General features: G+C 39.5%; 1 protein-coding gene across 6 annotated transcripts in view; it reads left to right on the forward strand.

The window, feature by feature from the left end:
* HERC2 (HECT and RLD domain containing E3 ubiquitin protein ligase 2) overlaps nt 1-14,965 on the forward strand; it is a 264,269-nt gene that overhangs the window by 209,885 nt on the left and 39,419 nt on the right. For all 6 annotated transcript variants that reach the window (XR_012376642.1, XM_073887396.1, XM_073887397.1 and 3 more), the window contains exons 71-78: nt 9,025-9,132; nt 9,961-10,092; nt 10,744-10,902; nt 10,988-11,106; nt 11,693-11,818; nt 12,283-12,438; nt 13,077-13,192; nt 13,292-13,490. Coding sequence is in view for 5 of the 6 variants with exons in the window: in XM_073887396.1 (XP_073743497.1) it covers nt 9,025-9,132; nt 9,961-10,092; nt 10,744-10,902; nt 10,988-11,106; nt 11,693-11,818; nt 12,283-12,438; nt 13,077-13,192; nt 13,292-13,490 (1,115 nt within the window). In the remaining variant the exon portion in view is untranslated. The remainder of the gene's footprint in view (nt 1-9,024; nt 9,133-9,960; nt 10,093-10,743; nt 10,903-10,987; nt 11,107-11,692; nt 11,819-12,282; nt 12,439-13,076; nt 13,193-13,291; nt 13,491-14,965) is intronic.

Below are 14,965 nucleotides of genomic sequence, written 5' to 3' on the forward strand. Positions count from 1 at the left end.
ATTTGTTTCAGAAGTACAGGTCTGTGACTCAACAGTCTTACACAATTCACAGCACTCACCATAGCACATACCCTCTCCAATGTCTATCACCCAGCCACCCCATCCCTCCCACCCCCACCACTCCATCAATCCTCAATTTGTTTCCTGAGATTAAGAGTTCCTCATATCAGTGAGGTCATGTGATACATGTCTTTCTCCGATTGACTTATTTTGCTCAGCATAACACCCTCCAGTTCCATCCACGTCGTTGCAAATGGCAAGATTTCATTCCTTTTGATGGCTGCATAATATTCCATTGTATATAAATACCACATCTTCTTTATCCATTCATCTGTCAATGGACATCTTGGCTCTTTCCGCAGTTTGGCTATTGTGGACATTGCTGCTATAAACATCAGGGTGCATGTACCCCTACATTTGTATCTTTGGGGTAAATACCCAGGAGTGCAATTGCTGGGTTGTATGGTAGCTCTATTTTCAACTTTTTGAGGAACCTCCATACTGTTTTCCAGAGTGGATGCACCAGCTTACATTCCCACCAACAGTGTAGAGGGTTCCCCTTTCTCCACATCCCCGCCAACATCTGTCGTTTCCTGACTTGTTAATTTTAGCCATTCTGACTGGTGTGGGGTGGTATCTCATTGCGGTTTTGATTTGGATTTCCCTAGTGCCAAGCGATGTTGAGCACTTTTTCATGTGTCTGTTGGCCATTTGGATGTCTTCTTTGGAAAAATGTCTGTTCATGTCTTCTGCCCATTTTTTGATTGGATCATTTGTTCTTTGGGTGTTGAGTTTAAGAAATTCTTTATAGATTTTGGATACTAGCCCTTTATCTGATACATCATTTGCAAATATCTTCTCCCATTCCGGCAGTTGTCTTTTGGTTTTGTTGACTGTTTCCTTTGCTGTGCAAAAGCTTTTTATGTTGATCCAGTCCCAATAGTTCATTTTTGCCCTTGCTTCCCTTGCCTTTGGCGATGTTTCTAGGAAGAAGTTGCTGTGGCTGAGGTCGAAGAGGTTGCTGCCTGTATTCTCTTTAGGATTTTGATGGACTCCTGTCTCACATTTAGGTCTTTCAACCATTTTGAGTCTATTTTTGTGTGTGCTGTAAGGAAATGGTTCAGTTTCATTCTTCTGCATGTGGCTGTCCAATTTTCCCAACACCATTTGTTGAAGAGACTGTCTCTTTTCCATTGGACACTGTTTCCTGCTTTGTCGAAGATTAGTTGACCATAGAGTTGAGGGTCCATTTCTGGGCTCTCGATTCTGTTCCATTGATCTATGTGTCTGTTTTTGTGCCAGTACCATACTGTCTTGATGATGACAGCTTTGTAATAGAGCTTGAAGTCCAGAATTGTGATGCTGCCAGCTTTGCTTTTCTTTTTCAGTATTCCTCTGGCTATTCAGGGTCTTTTCTGGTTCCATACAAATTTTAGGATTACTTGTTCCATTTCTTTGAAAAAAGTGGATGGTATTTTGATGGGGATTGCACTGAATGTGTAGATTGCTCTAGGTAGCATTGACATCTTCACAATAAGTTTGAACCCATTCTTTACTCTTCTCTCCCCCAGTGCTTTAGGTATATGGTGTCAAATTTTACATCTTTTTGTTTTGTGAATCCCTTGACTGATTTTAGTTGTGATGTTTGTTTAGCCCGTCTTTGGGTCCTTTTCTGGGTTATTTGCTCTGATATGAGTGTTATCTAGTTGTATCTAGTGTATCCAGTTATCTAGCTGTATCTGTGGGGTGAAGTGAGTTTAGGGTCCTCCTACTCTGCCATCTTCCCTGAAAGTGCCTATCATTTCTACTTTTAAAATATATTACTAACTCAGTCATTTCTCTCTAACTCCTGGCCATTCTGGGCCCAACCAGTTGGTCTCACCCAGTTTATCATACTAGCCCCATATACTATACTAGCACCTAACCTCCTGTGTCCCCCAGAATCATCTCCCTACAGGACAATCAGAGATACTCTCTTAAAACCACCTTGTGAACCACCCCAGTCAGAACATACTGGTCCTCTGCTTAAAACCCACCAATATACCCCATAAGTATAACTTTAAAATAAGAACTGAACTTCTGACCATGGTCTGTATGACTTTATATAAGCCCTGGTCACCTCTTCAATGTATTGCTTCCTCACTCCTTTGTCTCTCTCTCTGGGCCCCTCCACATCATCTTCTTTGCCAGTCCTGAAGTATATTCCAGGTTCAGGCTCTTTGTATTTGCCATCTGCCTGAAATATTCTTCCCTGAGGCAATTACAGATTTCTGGCCATATCTCCCTTGTTCAGAGAATCCTTTCCAGTTTAACCACCATATGCAGAAGCAGCCTTTCCCCGATCTCATTTCACACCCTTCCTTCTTCATAACAGTTAACACCCTGTGACATTTAACAGACATCATCTGTCCCTTACACTACAGCAGAGACTGGCTAGAATCAGTTGCATACTAAGGGTGAGAGTAGAAATCCTTTCCTTGTTCCAGTAAGGTTAACATGTTTAGTCTGTCAGCATTACGTCCATTAACTAGATTTTTCATAGATGCCCTTATCAGCTTGAGGAAGTTTCTTTCTGTTCCTAGTTTGGGGGATAGATTTTAAGAGTAAGTGTTGGATTTTATCAAATGCTTTTTGTGTGTTTTGTTGTTTACTCAATAGAGTATATTGTAGAAATCAGGTTTTGGATATTAAACTCACTTTGCATTCCTGAACAAATCACAATTGTTGACAATGTGTAATCTTTCTTATATGTTTCAGGATTTGGTTTGCTAATATTTTGTTAAGGATTTTTGCATCTATTTTCATGAATAGTATTGCTTTGTAGCTTTAAGTTATTTTAAAATTTATTTATATGGCTTTTCCTTTCTTGTGGATAGCTCTGTCTGGTTTTGGTATCAGGACAATACTGGCCTTAATAGATTGGGTTGCAAAGTGTTTCCCTCCTCCTCTATTCTCTGAAAGAGTTTGTGTAGGATTGGTATTATTCTTCTTTAAATAGCTGATAGAATTCACCAGTGGAGCCATCTGGGCCTGGGCTTTTCTTTTTGGGAAGGTAAATCTTGTCAGATGTTCTATTTCTTTTTGAATCAATTTTGGTTAACTCTGTCTTTTTGGACTTTGTTCATTTCATCTGATGTGTTGGTATGAAGTTGTTTATGGTGTCCCTCAAAACCCTTTATATTTCTGTAGGGTTGGTTGGTTCTAATGAAATAACACATTCCCATGTATCTCCTCTACTCTCAATACTGTACTACAGCACTCCTTCACTTTTGACACAAGATATGTGGGTGTTTCCCACACATCAAGCAATTCTGTGATACCAGCTGGATGTCCTAAAATTTAACACAATCTTGACACCATCCACCTGGAGATAGTGTCAGATCCCACAGATTAAGGGCTCAGCCCACAGCTTCAGATGTCAGTCACAAACCTAAATTATCATCTGTGCTTCTGGACTGATTTGGTATAAATCGGAGGTTTCCGTGACCCCCTCCTTGGGTTTGATTAATTTGCTAGAGCAGCTCACAGAATTCAGAGAAATATTTTCTTATGTTGACCTTAAAAGTAAAACAGCCTGTTATTTTACCAGCAAATGGTTTTATTTGAGAATAGCAGAGGAATTGCAATTTGGGACAAGCAAGTCATAGCAAAAGCCATAGGTAAGTTCATAGAACAAAGGAGAATTATTCTCTTTTATAGAGGAAAGGGGAGAGTTGGAAGGGGTTCTTATAAACAAAAACTCCATTGGAGTAAACTGTGAGTTCAAAGTATAGTGGCTTTTCATTGGCTGAGTTGTGATAGTCTCATTGGCTGGGCTCTTGCTGGAGGAGGAAAAAAACCTTTCTTCCTGCTGGGGTAGTAATGTACAGGCTTCTTCCTGTTGGGAATGCAAGATATCTCTCTTCTTGTGGGATTCTGCAACTGATGAAGAATGGTAGGGCATGAGAACTCACCATTCTGGCCTCCTGACTTCATTTGAAATAAAGTGTCTGTTATTCAGCTTCACACTTAAGTTTACCAGTTTATTATAAAAGATATTATAAATATCTATGCAGATGAATAGCCAGTTGAAGAGGTACAAAGAATGTGGTCAGGATAAGGCCTGAGTACAGGAGCTTCTGTCCTTGTGGAACTGGGGTGTACCACTCTCCCAGTATGTGGAGGCTCATCAGATCTTGCCATTCAGGAGTTTTTATGTACCTTAATCTACACCACCCCCTCCACACTTGCTCCCCTTCCCAGAGATCTCTTGGTGGGATTGAAAGGTCCAACCTTCCAGTCATTTGGTCTTTCTGGTGACCAACCTCATCCTGAGGTGTTCTAGGGACCCTGCCCTAAGCTCATTAGCATAAACTCAGGTGGGCTCCAAAAGACTCCTTATGAATGACAAAAGACACTCCTAACAGAAAATTTCTAGGATTTTAGGAGCTCTGTGCCAGCGATGAGGGACAAAGACCAAATATATATCTTATTATAACATAATATTGATGTCCCTTCTTTTTTCCTGGTTTTTGATCATTTCTGTCTTCTGTATTTCTACCAGCTTCCCCCACCATTAGCCATGTTAAAAGTTGATTAATTTTGTTGATCTTTTCAAAGAACTAACCTCTGGTTTCATTGATTTGGATTTTCCTTCATTTTTTGTTTTCTCTTTCATTGATTTCTACTCTGATCTTTAGAATTTTCTTCCTTCTGCTTTAGGTGCAGTATGTTTTTACTTTTTTTTTTTTAAGGTAGAAGCATTGATTATTGAGACCTCCTTTCTTAATAGCGTTTGAAGTAACAGATTTCCTTCTAACCACTGCTTTGGCTGTACCACATAAATTATGATAGTGCTGTGTTTTCATTTTTTGTTCAGCCTAAAATACTTTCTGGTTTCATTTTTGAGATCTCTTTGAACCATGGATTATTTAGAAGTGTTAAGTATTTGGGGATTTCGCAGATTTCTTTCTGTTTGTAATTTCTGATTTAATTCCATTTTAGTTATACAGTTATGATTGTAGTTAGTCATATACTGAATGATTTCAGATCTTTTAAATTTGTTGAGACTTATTTTATAGAATGTGGTCTATCCTAGAGAATGTTTTATGTTTGCTTAGTAGGAATGTGCATTCTTCCTTTGTTAGGGGAAGTGTTTTGCAATTGTCTCTAAGGTTAAGATGGTTGGTAGTCCTGTTGAAATCTGTAGTCTTACTGATTTTCTGTTCACTTGTTATATCAGTTATTGAGATTCGGTATTGAAATCTCCAGCTGTAATTGTGGATTTGTCTACTTCTTTAATTTCTATCAGCTTTTCATTCATGTGTTTTGGAGCTTTGTTGTTAGATATACATACCTCTGTAATTGTTATATATTCCTGATGTTTGACTCTTTTTTCAATGTGAAATATCCCTTTTTGTCTCTATTAACGTTTCTTGCCTTAAAATCTATTTTGTGTAATATTAGTATAGGCAGTCCATTTCGCCTATGGTTATTCTTTGCATGCTAGACCTTTTTCCATCTTTTTACTTTGAGCCAGGGTTTGTCTCTGGTTATGCACCTTTTAGTTAGATCCTGCCTTTTTTTTTTTTTTTTTTTTTAAATCCAGCAGTCTCTGGCTTTTGATTGAGATGCTTAAGCCATTCATATCTAGTGTAATTATGGCTTTGGTTGGGTTTACATCTGCCATTTTGCTGTGTTTTCCCTATGCCTTGTCTCTTTTTTGCTTCTTCCTTTGGTGCTTTCTTTTGTATTAAATTTTTTTTAATGTACCATTTTAATTCTGTTGATTTTCAGCCACTTTTTTTAGTGTTTGCTCTAGGGATTAAAATATGTATTTGAATTTATCATAATCTACTTCATGCTAATACTGGTAAAATATAGCATTCTCCAGCATAGTTCTATTTCCTCTTTCTTCCTTCTTGCTATTACTGTCATACATATTACATTTACATGTGATAGGGCTGTGCAACAGATTTGTAACTATATGTGTTACATGTGATGTATATGGTATAATAATTATTGCATTATGCCAGGGATTGGCAAACTTCCATATGTCACAAAATAATATTTTGAATTTTTTTCCCAACCATTTGAAAATATACAAACCATTTTTAGCTCACAGGCTATGCAAGAACGGGTGGGACAAATGTGGCCCATGGAATATAGTTTCCTAAGCTTTGCTTCATGTAATCTTTTGTCTTTCAAAAATATTCAGGAAAGAAAAAAAATATACTTATCCTATCTTTTAAAACACATATTTCCCATTCCCAGTGCTCTTTATTTCCTCCCATGGATTCATGTTTCTATTTGATGTCATATCAGTATGTGTTTATCTGGGAATGTTTTAATTTTGCCTTTACTTTTTGAAGGATAGTTTGCTAGATATACAATTCTTAGTTGATAGGATTTTTTCTCTTATATTATTTTAAACATGTCATCTCACTGGTTTCTGTCCTTCACTGTTTCTCAGAAGTCAGCCATTAATGATATTTTGTACTCCTAGATGTCATGTGTCTTTTTTTTTTTTCTCTCTTGCTGCTTTCATAATTTTCTCTTTGTCTTTGGTTTTCAACAGTTTCAATATAATGTGTCTGGGTGTGGATCTCTTTGTTTATCTTACTTGGGATTTATTAATTTTGGGAACTGTAGATTAATATTTTTCATCAAATTGGGGTGTTTGGTTGTATGTGTTTAACTACTTTTTCTGTCCCCTTTTTTTCTCTTCCCCCTTTTTTGGGAGGAAATTCTCATTATTCATATGTTTGTATTCCTTGATGTTGTCCCTTAGGTGTTTGAGACTTTGCTTATTTTTCCTCAATCTTTTTTCTCTTATTTTCCAGCTAGAGTAAGATGGAAATTATACAGTCTTCAATTTGACTGATTCTTTTTCTCTGCTGTTTTAAATCTGCCATTTTGCCCATCGAGTGAATTTTTCATTTTGGTTATTATACTTCCCAACTCAGAAATTTCTTTTTAGTACTTTCCTCATAGTTTCTCTTTATTGACATTTTATATTTTTTAAGTCATTGTTATCTTGTTTTCCTGTGTTATCTTTTCTCTGTTTTTTTTTTTTTTAATTTTGAACATACTTAGTTGCTTAAAAGTTGTCTGCTAAATCTAGCATCTGGCCCATCAGAGTCCACTTTTATTGACTGATTTTATTCCTGAGTATGGCTCACACTTTTCAGTGTTTTTGCATGTCTCATAATTTTTTGCTGAAAAACAGACATTCTAGATAATATATTGTATCATCTGGTTTCTGATTTTTTTTTAAAGATTTATAATGGTTATTTTTATTGTTTTGTGTACTTGTTTTATATCATGCCTAGAATTCTCTCTGAAATCTGTTTACCCCATAGCATGCAGCCTCTGATGTCTTGGCTTCACTCTTCTGTTTTCTAGCCTGACTTCTAGGGTTTGTTCTATATCTTCTTGGCTTATGCTCAAGCCTACTGGTCTCCCCTTCTGCTGATGGGTCTACATGTGGGTGGAAGCAGGGAGGGCTTAGAATTCAGTGTTTTGGCAGTTTTCCTGTGTGTATGCATCCCAGTTTTTCCAGGCCTCCCTGATGCCCTCAGTAGCCCTTCTGTGGTCTCTGTATTTTATGATTCCCTGTTAAATTTCCGGCTAGTTCTCAGATCTGACATCTAGTGAAACTGTTCTCAGGCCAGTGGAGATGGAGGCTTTCTTGTTGGTCCTTTTACTGGCAATGACCTTGGCATGCATTTTCTCCTTCCTACTCTATACCAGTCAGCTTCTGCTGGAGGCAGAGTCTCATCCTGGTAGAACTGTCTTCCAACTTGGATAAAAACCCATAAATACACAATGGAATATTATGCACCCATCAAAAGGAATGAAATCTTGCCATTTGCAACAACGTGGATGGAACTGGAGAGTATTATGCTGAGCAAAATAAGTCAATCAGAGAAAGACATGTATCATATGACCTCACTGATATGAAGAATTCTTAATCTCAGGAAACAACCTGAGAGTTGCTGGAGTGGTGGGGGGTGGGAGGGATGGGGTGGCTGGGTGATAGACATTGGGGAGGGTATGTGTTATGGTGAGCACTGTGAAGTGTGCAAGACTGTTGAATCACAGATCTGTACTTCTGAAACAAATAATACATTATATGTTAAAAAAAGAAGAAAAAGATAGCAGGAGGGGAAGAATGAAGCTGGGGAATCGGATGGGGAGATGAACCATGAGAGACGATGGACTCTGAAAAACAAACTAAGGGTTCTAGAGGGGAGGGGGTTGGGGGGATGTGCTAGCCTGGTTTTGGGTATTAAAGAGGGCACGTTCTGCATGGAGCACTGGGTGTTATACGCAAACAATGAATCATGGAACACTACATCAAAAACTAATGATGTAATGTATGGTGATTAACATAATAATAAAAAATTAAAAAAAAAAAAAACATGCCCAGGCAAGAACACCATAGACACTCACTGTCCCTACCCATATTTGGCAGTTTTTTTCATAAGCACTTCTCAATTTGTTGTTTGCCTTTACATTATTTTCAGAGCCCTGGGATCATTGTCTTTTATAATTGTGTTTTGAAAGAAGGATTTGCTAACCTCTTCGTTCTACCATAACCTAGGTGCTGCCCTTCATTAATTCTTTTGTAAGCTAATTTGTCCAAAGAAGACTCTAGATCGAATGCTAAAAGTTTGATGAATATTTCAAATGGCATTTTAAATGTGTGTGTGTGTGTGTGGGGGTGGGAATAATAAAACTTGGTCTGCCAATGAAAATTTGCCTAGAAGTGAGAGCACAAAATGAATTAGCCAAGCAGAAGTTTCTTCTTGGCCTTTCCATCACTGTTGAAGTCTTCTGTGGTAGACAAGGTGAGGGGAAAGAGGCAGTTAGTCTTGAGATTCTTGTCTTTGAGGTCAGTTCTTTCTTCCTTTCTGCTTTTCATTAGCTGTTAAACATCATTTTAGTTTCACTGTTTATGTGTGGTGTGTTGTGGCTTATGGCCTTGGCTGTGGTATGTCAGTTGGGAGTAAACACTGTGTTTTGTGCTCACTTGACCTCCAGGGGCAGAAGGACTCAGGGTGGAGTTTGACCGGCAGTGCTCTACAGAGAGGCGCCACGACCCTCTCACGGTCATGGACGGTGTCAACAGGATTGTCTCCGTGCGGTCAGGTGTGAAGGAGGGTTGAGCAGGACGCTGTCTCCTTGCCTTCATAAAATAGAACTGTTAACTTACTAAACAGAATGCTATTGCTTCATTCTTATGTGACACTTAAAGATGGGACAATAAGCTATTTTGCTGCAAAATACAGTAGATTTTATCTGCCTCTTCCTAATACTTTCAGTAAGATAATTACACTAGTTGTTTGTGCACCTCACCAGTGGTGGGTGGGATTACAGGTTTCCTGTTGGGTCCTTGGGACACAGACAGTCTGGGAAGCCCAGTTTCACCCAGATAGTTAGAGATGGTGCTATAAGACATGTGGGAATACCAGGCTTGTGCAAGGTAGAGGTTGATGTATGAGAAAGCTGCCTACAGGGACTCAGTTGATAATTGATTCAGTGAGGGCTGGGCTCAGGTTTTTTGTAAAATTGTACCTCTTCGGGGAAAGCTGAAGCTCTTTATCCTGTTTCCTGGGTAACTGCCATCATATAAGACCTTCCCCTGGAAACTTCCCTATAAGCCCTTGACCTGGTGTGTGTGCTGGCTGACTTTGCTGTCCTGTCATACTATGTTGTAGTTATGTATGAGTGTTTCCATCAGGCAGTGCCTACCTGTTCGCAATTTCCCTAGTATTTGGTATAGTGTGTATGGAAGGACACTATGTATTAAATGTTATTCACTAGGAGTAGTATGAACTCAAATTTGGGAGAACTTGGGTTGGAGGAGCCAGCTGTTCTTCAGATACAGTGTAGATGATTTTGCTTTGTATCTAAAGAAGTTTGTGTTGATCACATGATGGAGAGGACCCAACCCCAGGGCCTACTTTTCTGTACTAGGCCGAGAATGGTCTGACTGGTCCAGTGAGCTGCGCATCCCAGGGGATGAGTTGAAGTGGAAGTTCATCAGTGATGGGTCTGTGAATGGGTGGGGCTGGCGTTTCACAGTCTATCCCATCATGCCAGCTGCAGGTAAGTGGGGGGCCTGGCGGCATGCAAGTCCTGATGACTCAAGCAAGGTGGACACACAAACCATTTTCATTTAGTACTTTGTAGTCTGCCTTCTCCTGATGAGTTGGGAGCCAGCCCTGCCCAAGGCCCCACTGCAGTGATGATCAGAACTGCCAAAGAGCCACCTCAGCAGTCTAGTGGTTAGGGTGTTAGCAGTCCATCCATCACCTAATAGGAAAGGAGTTATTGCTGGTTGCACTTTTTTTTGTTTGTTTGTTTTAAAGATTTTATTTGTTTATTTGAGAGAGAGAAAGAGAGCAAGAATGGGGGCTAGGGGCAGAGGGAAAGGGACAAATAGACTCCCTGCTGAGCAGAGAGCCCACCACGGGGCTCGATCCCAGGCCTGGGATCATGACCTGAGCTAAAGGCAGACACTTAACCTTACTGAGCCACCCAGGCGCCCTGCTGGTTGCACTTCTTAAGCTGTTTGATTTTCAGTTAAAATGTCAATGTACAGAGTGTAGTTGTGACACAGACAGTGGCAGTACCATGGGCAGCTCTGTAACCACAGCATCCGGGTAGACAAGGTCCACTGGGTCAGATTTGTGTAGGTCTCCTTGTGGGATAGCCCTCATCCTGTTCAACACGACATTTACAGTGCTCATTTCTCAGGCCCTAAAGACCTCCTTTCCGATCGCTGCGTGCTCTCCTGTCCATCCATGGACTTGGTGACATGTCTATTAGACTTCCGCCTCAACCTCACCTCAAACAGAAGCATTGTCCCCCGCCTTGCGGCGTCGCTGGCAGCCTGTGCACAGCTGAGTGCTTTAGGTAAATAGCACCTTTATTATCTTGTCTGTTGTACTTGATGGGAAAAGTGGTCAAGCTTCTGATATGTTCTGTCTGCTCATTCTAGCGGCCAGTCACAGAATGTGGGCCCTTCAAAGACTGAGGAAGCTGCTTACAACTGAATTTGGGCAATCAATTAACATAAACAGGCTACTTGGAGATAACGATGGGGAAGCAAGAGCTTTGGTATGGAACATTAAATTACAGTTTCTAGATGTTTGACCTTTGGGAATAAAATAATGTTGCTTAAATAATTTAAACTTTTAAATCACTGAGAAGAGTTGAGAAATTCTACATAAGAATAACGCCACCTTTGTCCCATCCAGACTCCTTTATGTTGCTCCATATACTGAGTGCAGACTGGCTTGTGATTTTTGGAGACAGATGTGTCAATGGCTGTGAGCATAGGATTGTGTCTGTTAGACTTTGCAACAAATCTGGCTCACAACATCCCTTTGTTTTTGCTGTATGAGGTAGTTACTGTTGAAAGGATGCTTGATCTTAACCTTCTTAGGAGATGGGGCTTTATAAGCCAGAAAGAGACTGGTTCCCTGCAAGTGGCTATACTGAAATCGAGACCAAGCATTCTGAGGTGAATTTTCAAGCTCTTATTTTTAATTTAGGTTTCATCAAACCTATTTGAAAAATGTCAATACACATTTTTTTAGGGCAAATAGTACCAACAAAACAAAACATTTGACTCAGAAACAAAACGCCTACTTCCCTACATTTTGGATTGCTTTGCTAGGAAATAATTTTGTTGTTTTTTTAGAGTTTTACAGGTAGTGCTCTTGCTGCTTTGGTAAAAGGCCTTCCAGAAGCTTTGCAAAGGCAGTTTGAATATGAAGATCCTATTGTAAGAGGTGGCAAGCAGCTGCTCCACAGCCCATTCTTTAAGGTAATGCTTGACTTGCTTTAAAGTGATGAGGAGAGCCACCGAGAGTGGTCATGTGTAGTGCATTGCATTTCAGGCCCCCTTGAGGACAGATACAGGTATTGCTGACTTTGAATATGAAAAATGTCCAGAAATGACTGTGTGACTTAAGCCCTTAATACTTTAACCAAGTATTAGTGTACTTTGAGATGATTGACTTAGGCAGCAAGTATTGTAGCAGTTGTCAGATCTGAGGTCCTATGTGTCAGGTGCATCACTAAGGGCTGGGTAGGAATAATCCACATCACTGGTGATGGTGACATACTTGCTTGGCACATGGCAGTCAGCCTGGAATAAGGAGCTCCTTCCTGAATGAGGACTCACAGAAACCCTATAATGGTGTCTGTCTTTAGTATGCAGTACTGGTGAAGTGGAATGTTAGCTGCATTTCTGAGCTTCCTTGTGTTACTAATTTTTGGTTGCTGCAGGTACTGGTAGCTCTTGCTTGTGACCTGGAACTAGACACTCTCCCCTGCTGTGCTGAGACGCACAAGTGGGCTTGGTTCCGAAGGTACTGCATGGCCTCTCGTGTTGCTGTGGCCCTGGATAAAAGAACACCATTGCCACGTCTTTTTCTTGATGAGGTATTGCATGTTATTTTTAAATCACTTTTGGAATGTAAAACATTTTCCTTTTTCAGCTGTTGTATAAAAAGATGCCAATATTATGAGACAGAGCAACATTCTCTTACAAAGAAATACCATAAAGAAAAAAGCAGACAGGGCGCGTGGGTGGCTCAGTCGGTTGAGCAACTGCCTTCAGCTCAGGTCATGATCCTGGAGTCCCGGGATCGAGTCCCGCATCGGGCTCCCTGCTCAGCGGGGAGTCTGCTTCTCCCTCTGACCCTCCCCCCTCTCATGCTCTCTCTCTCTCTCTCTCTCATTCTCTCTCTCAAATAAATAAATAAAATCTTGAAAAAAAAAAGAAAAAAGCACACAAGTGAAAATGAATAAACAGATACTGTGAATTTCAGTTAAAGTTTATTTTTAGTAAACTAAAGATATAATGGTATTATAAAGATATATTGGATATTTTCAAATATCTTAGACTTGATATAATCATATTAGTTTCGCTTATTAACTATAAAAATCACAATTTTGATGTTGGCATTCTCTCAGATTGTTGGATGGGGATTATTCCTGTGTTTTTTTATCTTAATATTATTTCTTTTATTTTTGAGAGATGAGTGTTTGATTGATAATCTCATAATAATGTTGTCTAGGTGGCTAAGAAAATTCGTGAATTAATGGCAGACAGCGAACACATGGATGTTCTCCATGAGAGCCACGACATTTTTAAAAGAGAGCAAGATGAACAACTTGTGCAGTGGATGAACAGGTTATTATATCAGAACCAAGAATAATGTTGTATACTGGAGAAAGGTGTTTCATTTGCACTTCTTTCCCACATCAGTTAATCACTTAATGTTTGTTGTAGGCGACCAGATGACTGGACTCTTTCTGCTGGCGGCAGTGGAACAATTTATGGATGGGGGCATAATCATAGGGGACAGCTTGGGGGCATCGAAGGTGCAAAAGTTAAAGTTCCCACTCCATGTGAAGCCCTTGCAACTCTCAGACCTGTGCAGCTAATTGGAGGAGAACAGACTCTCTTTGCAGTGACAGCTGATGGAAAGGTAAGGGTACATTTTCTGTGTCATACTGACATTAAAACTAAGAGATTGCTATGGCTAGAGTGCATCATTGGGTCCACAGTATGTATAAGGTTTCTATATTGAAACATTATCTCAAGGTTAATAGTACTCATGGTGTGCTGGAGGCAGTTATCATTCTAAATATTTCTGAATGATCTTCAATGTGTTCTATAACTTCATAGTTTTTATTTTCAAATACAGCATACATAAAATGTACTGTTTGCATATCAATAATACCTTAGAGTACTCCTTTTTTGTTAGCTATTGTAATGTTCTTTTAAAAAATTAATTGCTGTTAGTATGATGAAATGGTTGATATTTATATATTGACTTTATGTCTGGTGACCTTCTTCTACTCTTTTCTTTCCTTTTTATACGTCAGGATTTCTTGTATCTTCTTTATAGAGAGTCATCTGTAAATTTTGTTCCTTTTCAGTTCATTTCTCTTTTATTTTTTTCCTTTTGTGTGGAGGAAAGGAAGCTTGTTGTGCTGGGTAGGAGTTGTGGTATAATATTAAGCAGGGTTGGTAGTCGTGGCCTTGCTCTTGTCTTAATCCAGGCTGCAAAGCAAACACTGATTGAATATTTCACACACTTACTATGAGGTTTTGGTGGATGCTCTTTATGAGATTAAGGAAATTTCTTTCTCTTTCTACATTTAAAAAAACATTTATGTTTTCTCCTTTAGTGGATTCATATAGTGAATTGGATAATTGGATTAATTGGTTTTCTTATAGTAAACCCCTTGCATTCTTTGGAGAAACCCAACTTGGTCAAGATATGTTTTATTTTTTGGTTTGTATTTGTGAATATCTTGTTTGGGATTTTGGGGAGCTCCAAGATCATGAATGCAATCATTATAATGTTCCTGTCTTATACACTCCTTGTCTGGTTTTGATACTCTATTATTTTCTGTTTAACTTACAACAATTAACTTAAATACACATTTATTAGCTTGCAGTTTCTCTGGGTCAGGGCTCTGGAGGTGACTTAGCTTAGTCCTCCCTTCCAGGATCTCTTACCAGGCTGCAGTTGCCTCAAGGCTATACTGAGGATTCAGTTCCTCATGAGTGGTTGGTCGAGGCTGCCCTCAGTTCTTTGCCACCTCACATGTGCAGCTGGCTTCATCAGAACAAGCAAGGGGGATGGGGCAAGAGAGAGTGATAGCAAGACCAAGTCACAGTCTTATGTGACCTAGTCCAAAAGTGACAGTCCATTCCTGTTGCCATATTCTGTCCATTAGAATTAAGTCAGTAGGTGTAGCCCATGTTCAAGGAGAAGGGATTACACAGGGTGGGAATCAAGGACCCTTGGGAACCACATCAGAAGCTGCCTGCCAAGAGTATCAAGATTGTGCTAGTCTCATTAAAAGGGGTTGAAGTATATCCTTCTCTTTCTCTTCTCTGGAGAATTCTGTGTCTTTTTTAGTTGTTTCCTGGTTATTTTAACATGCATTA

This window comes from Callorhinus ursinus, unplaced genomic scaffold (assembly GCF_003265705.2).
Source record: "Callorhinus ursinus isolate GAN/ISIS: 27379988/994484 unplaced genomic scaffold, GSC_fseal_2.0 scaffold78, whole genome shotgun sequence".
NCBI lineage: Eukaryota > Metazoa > Chordata > Mammalia > Carnivora > Otariidae > Callorhinus > Callorhinus ursinus.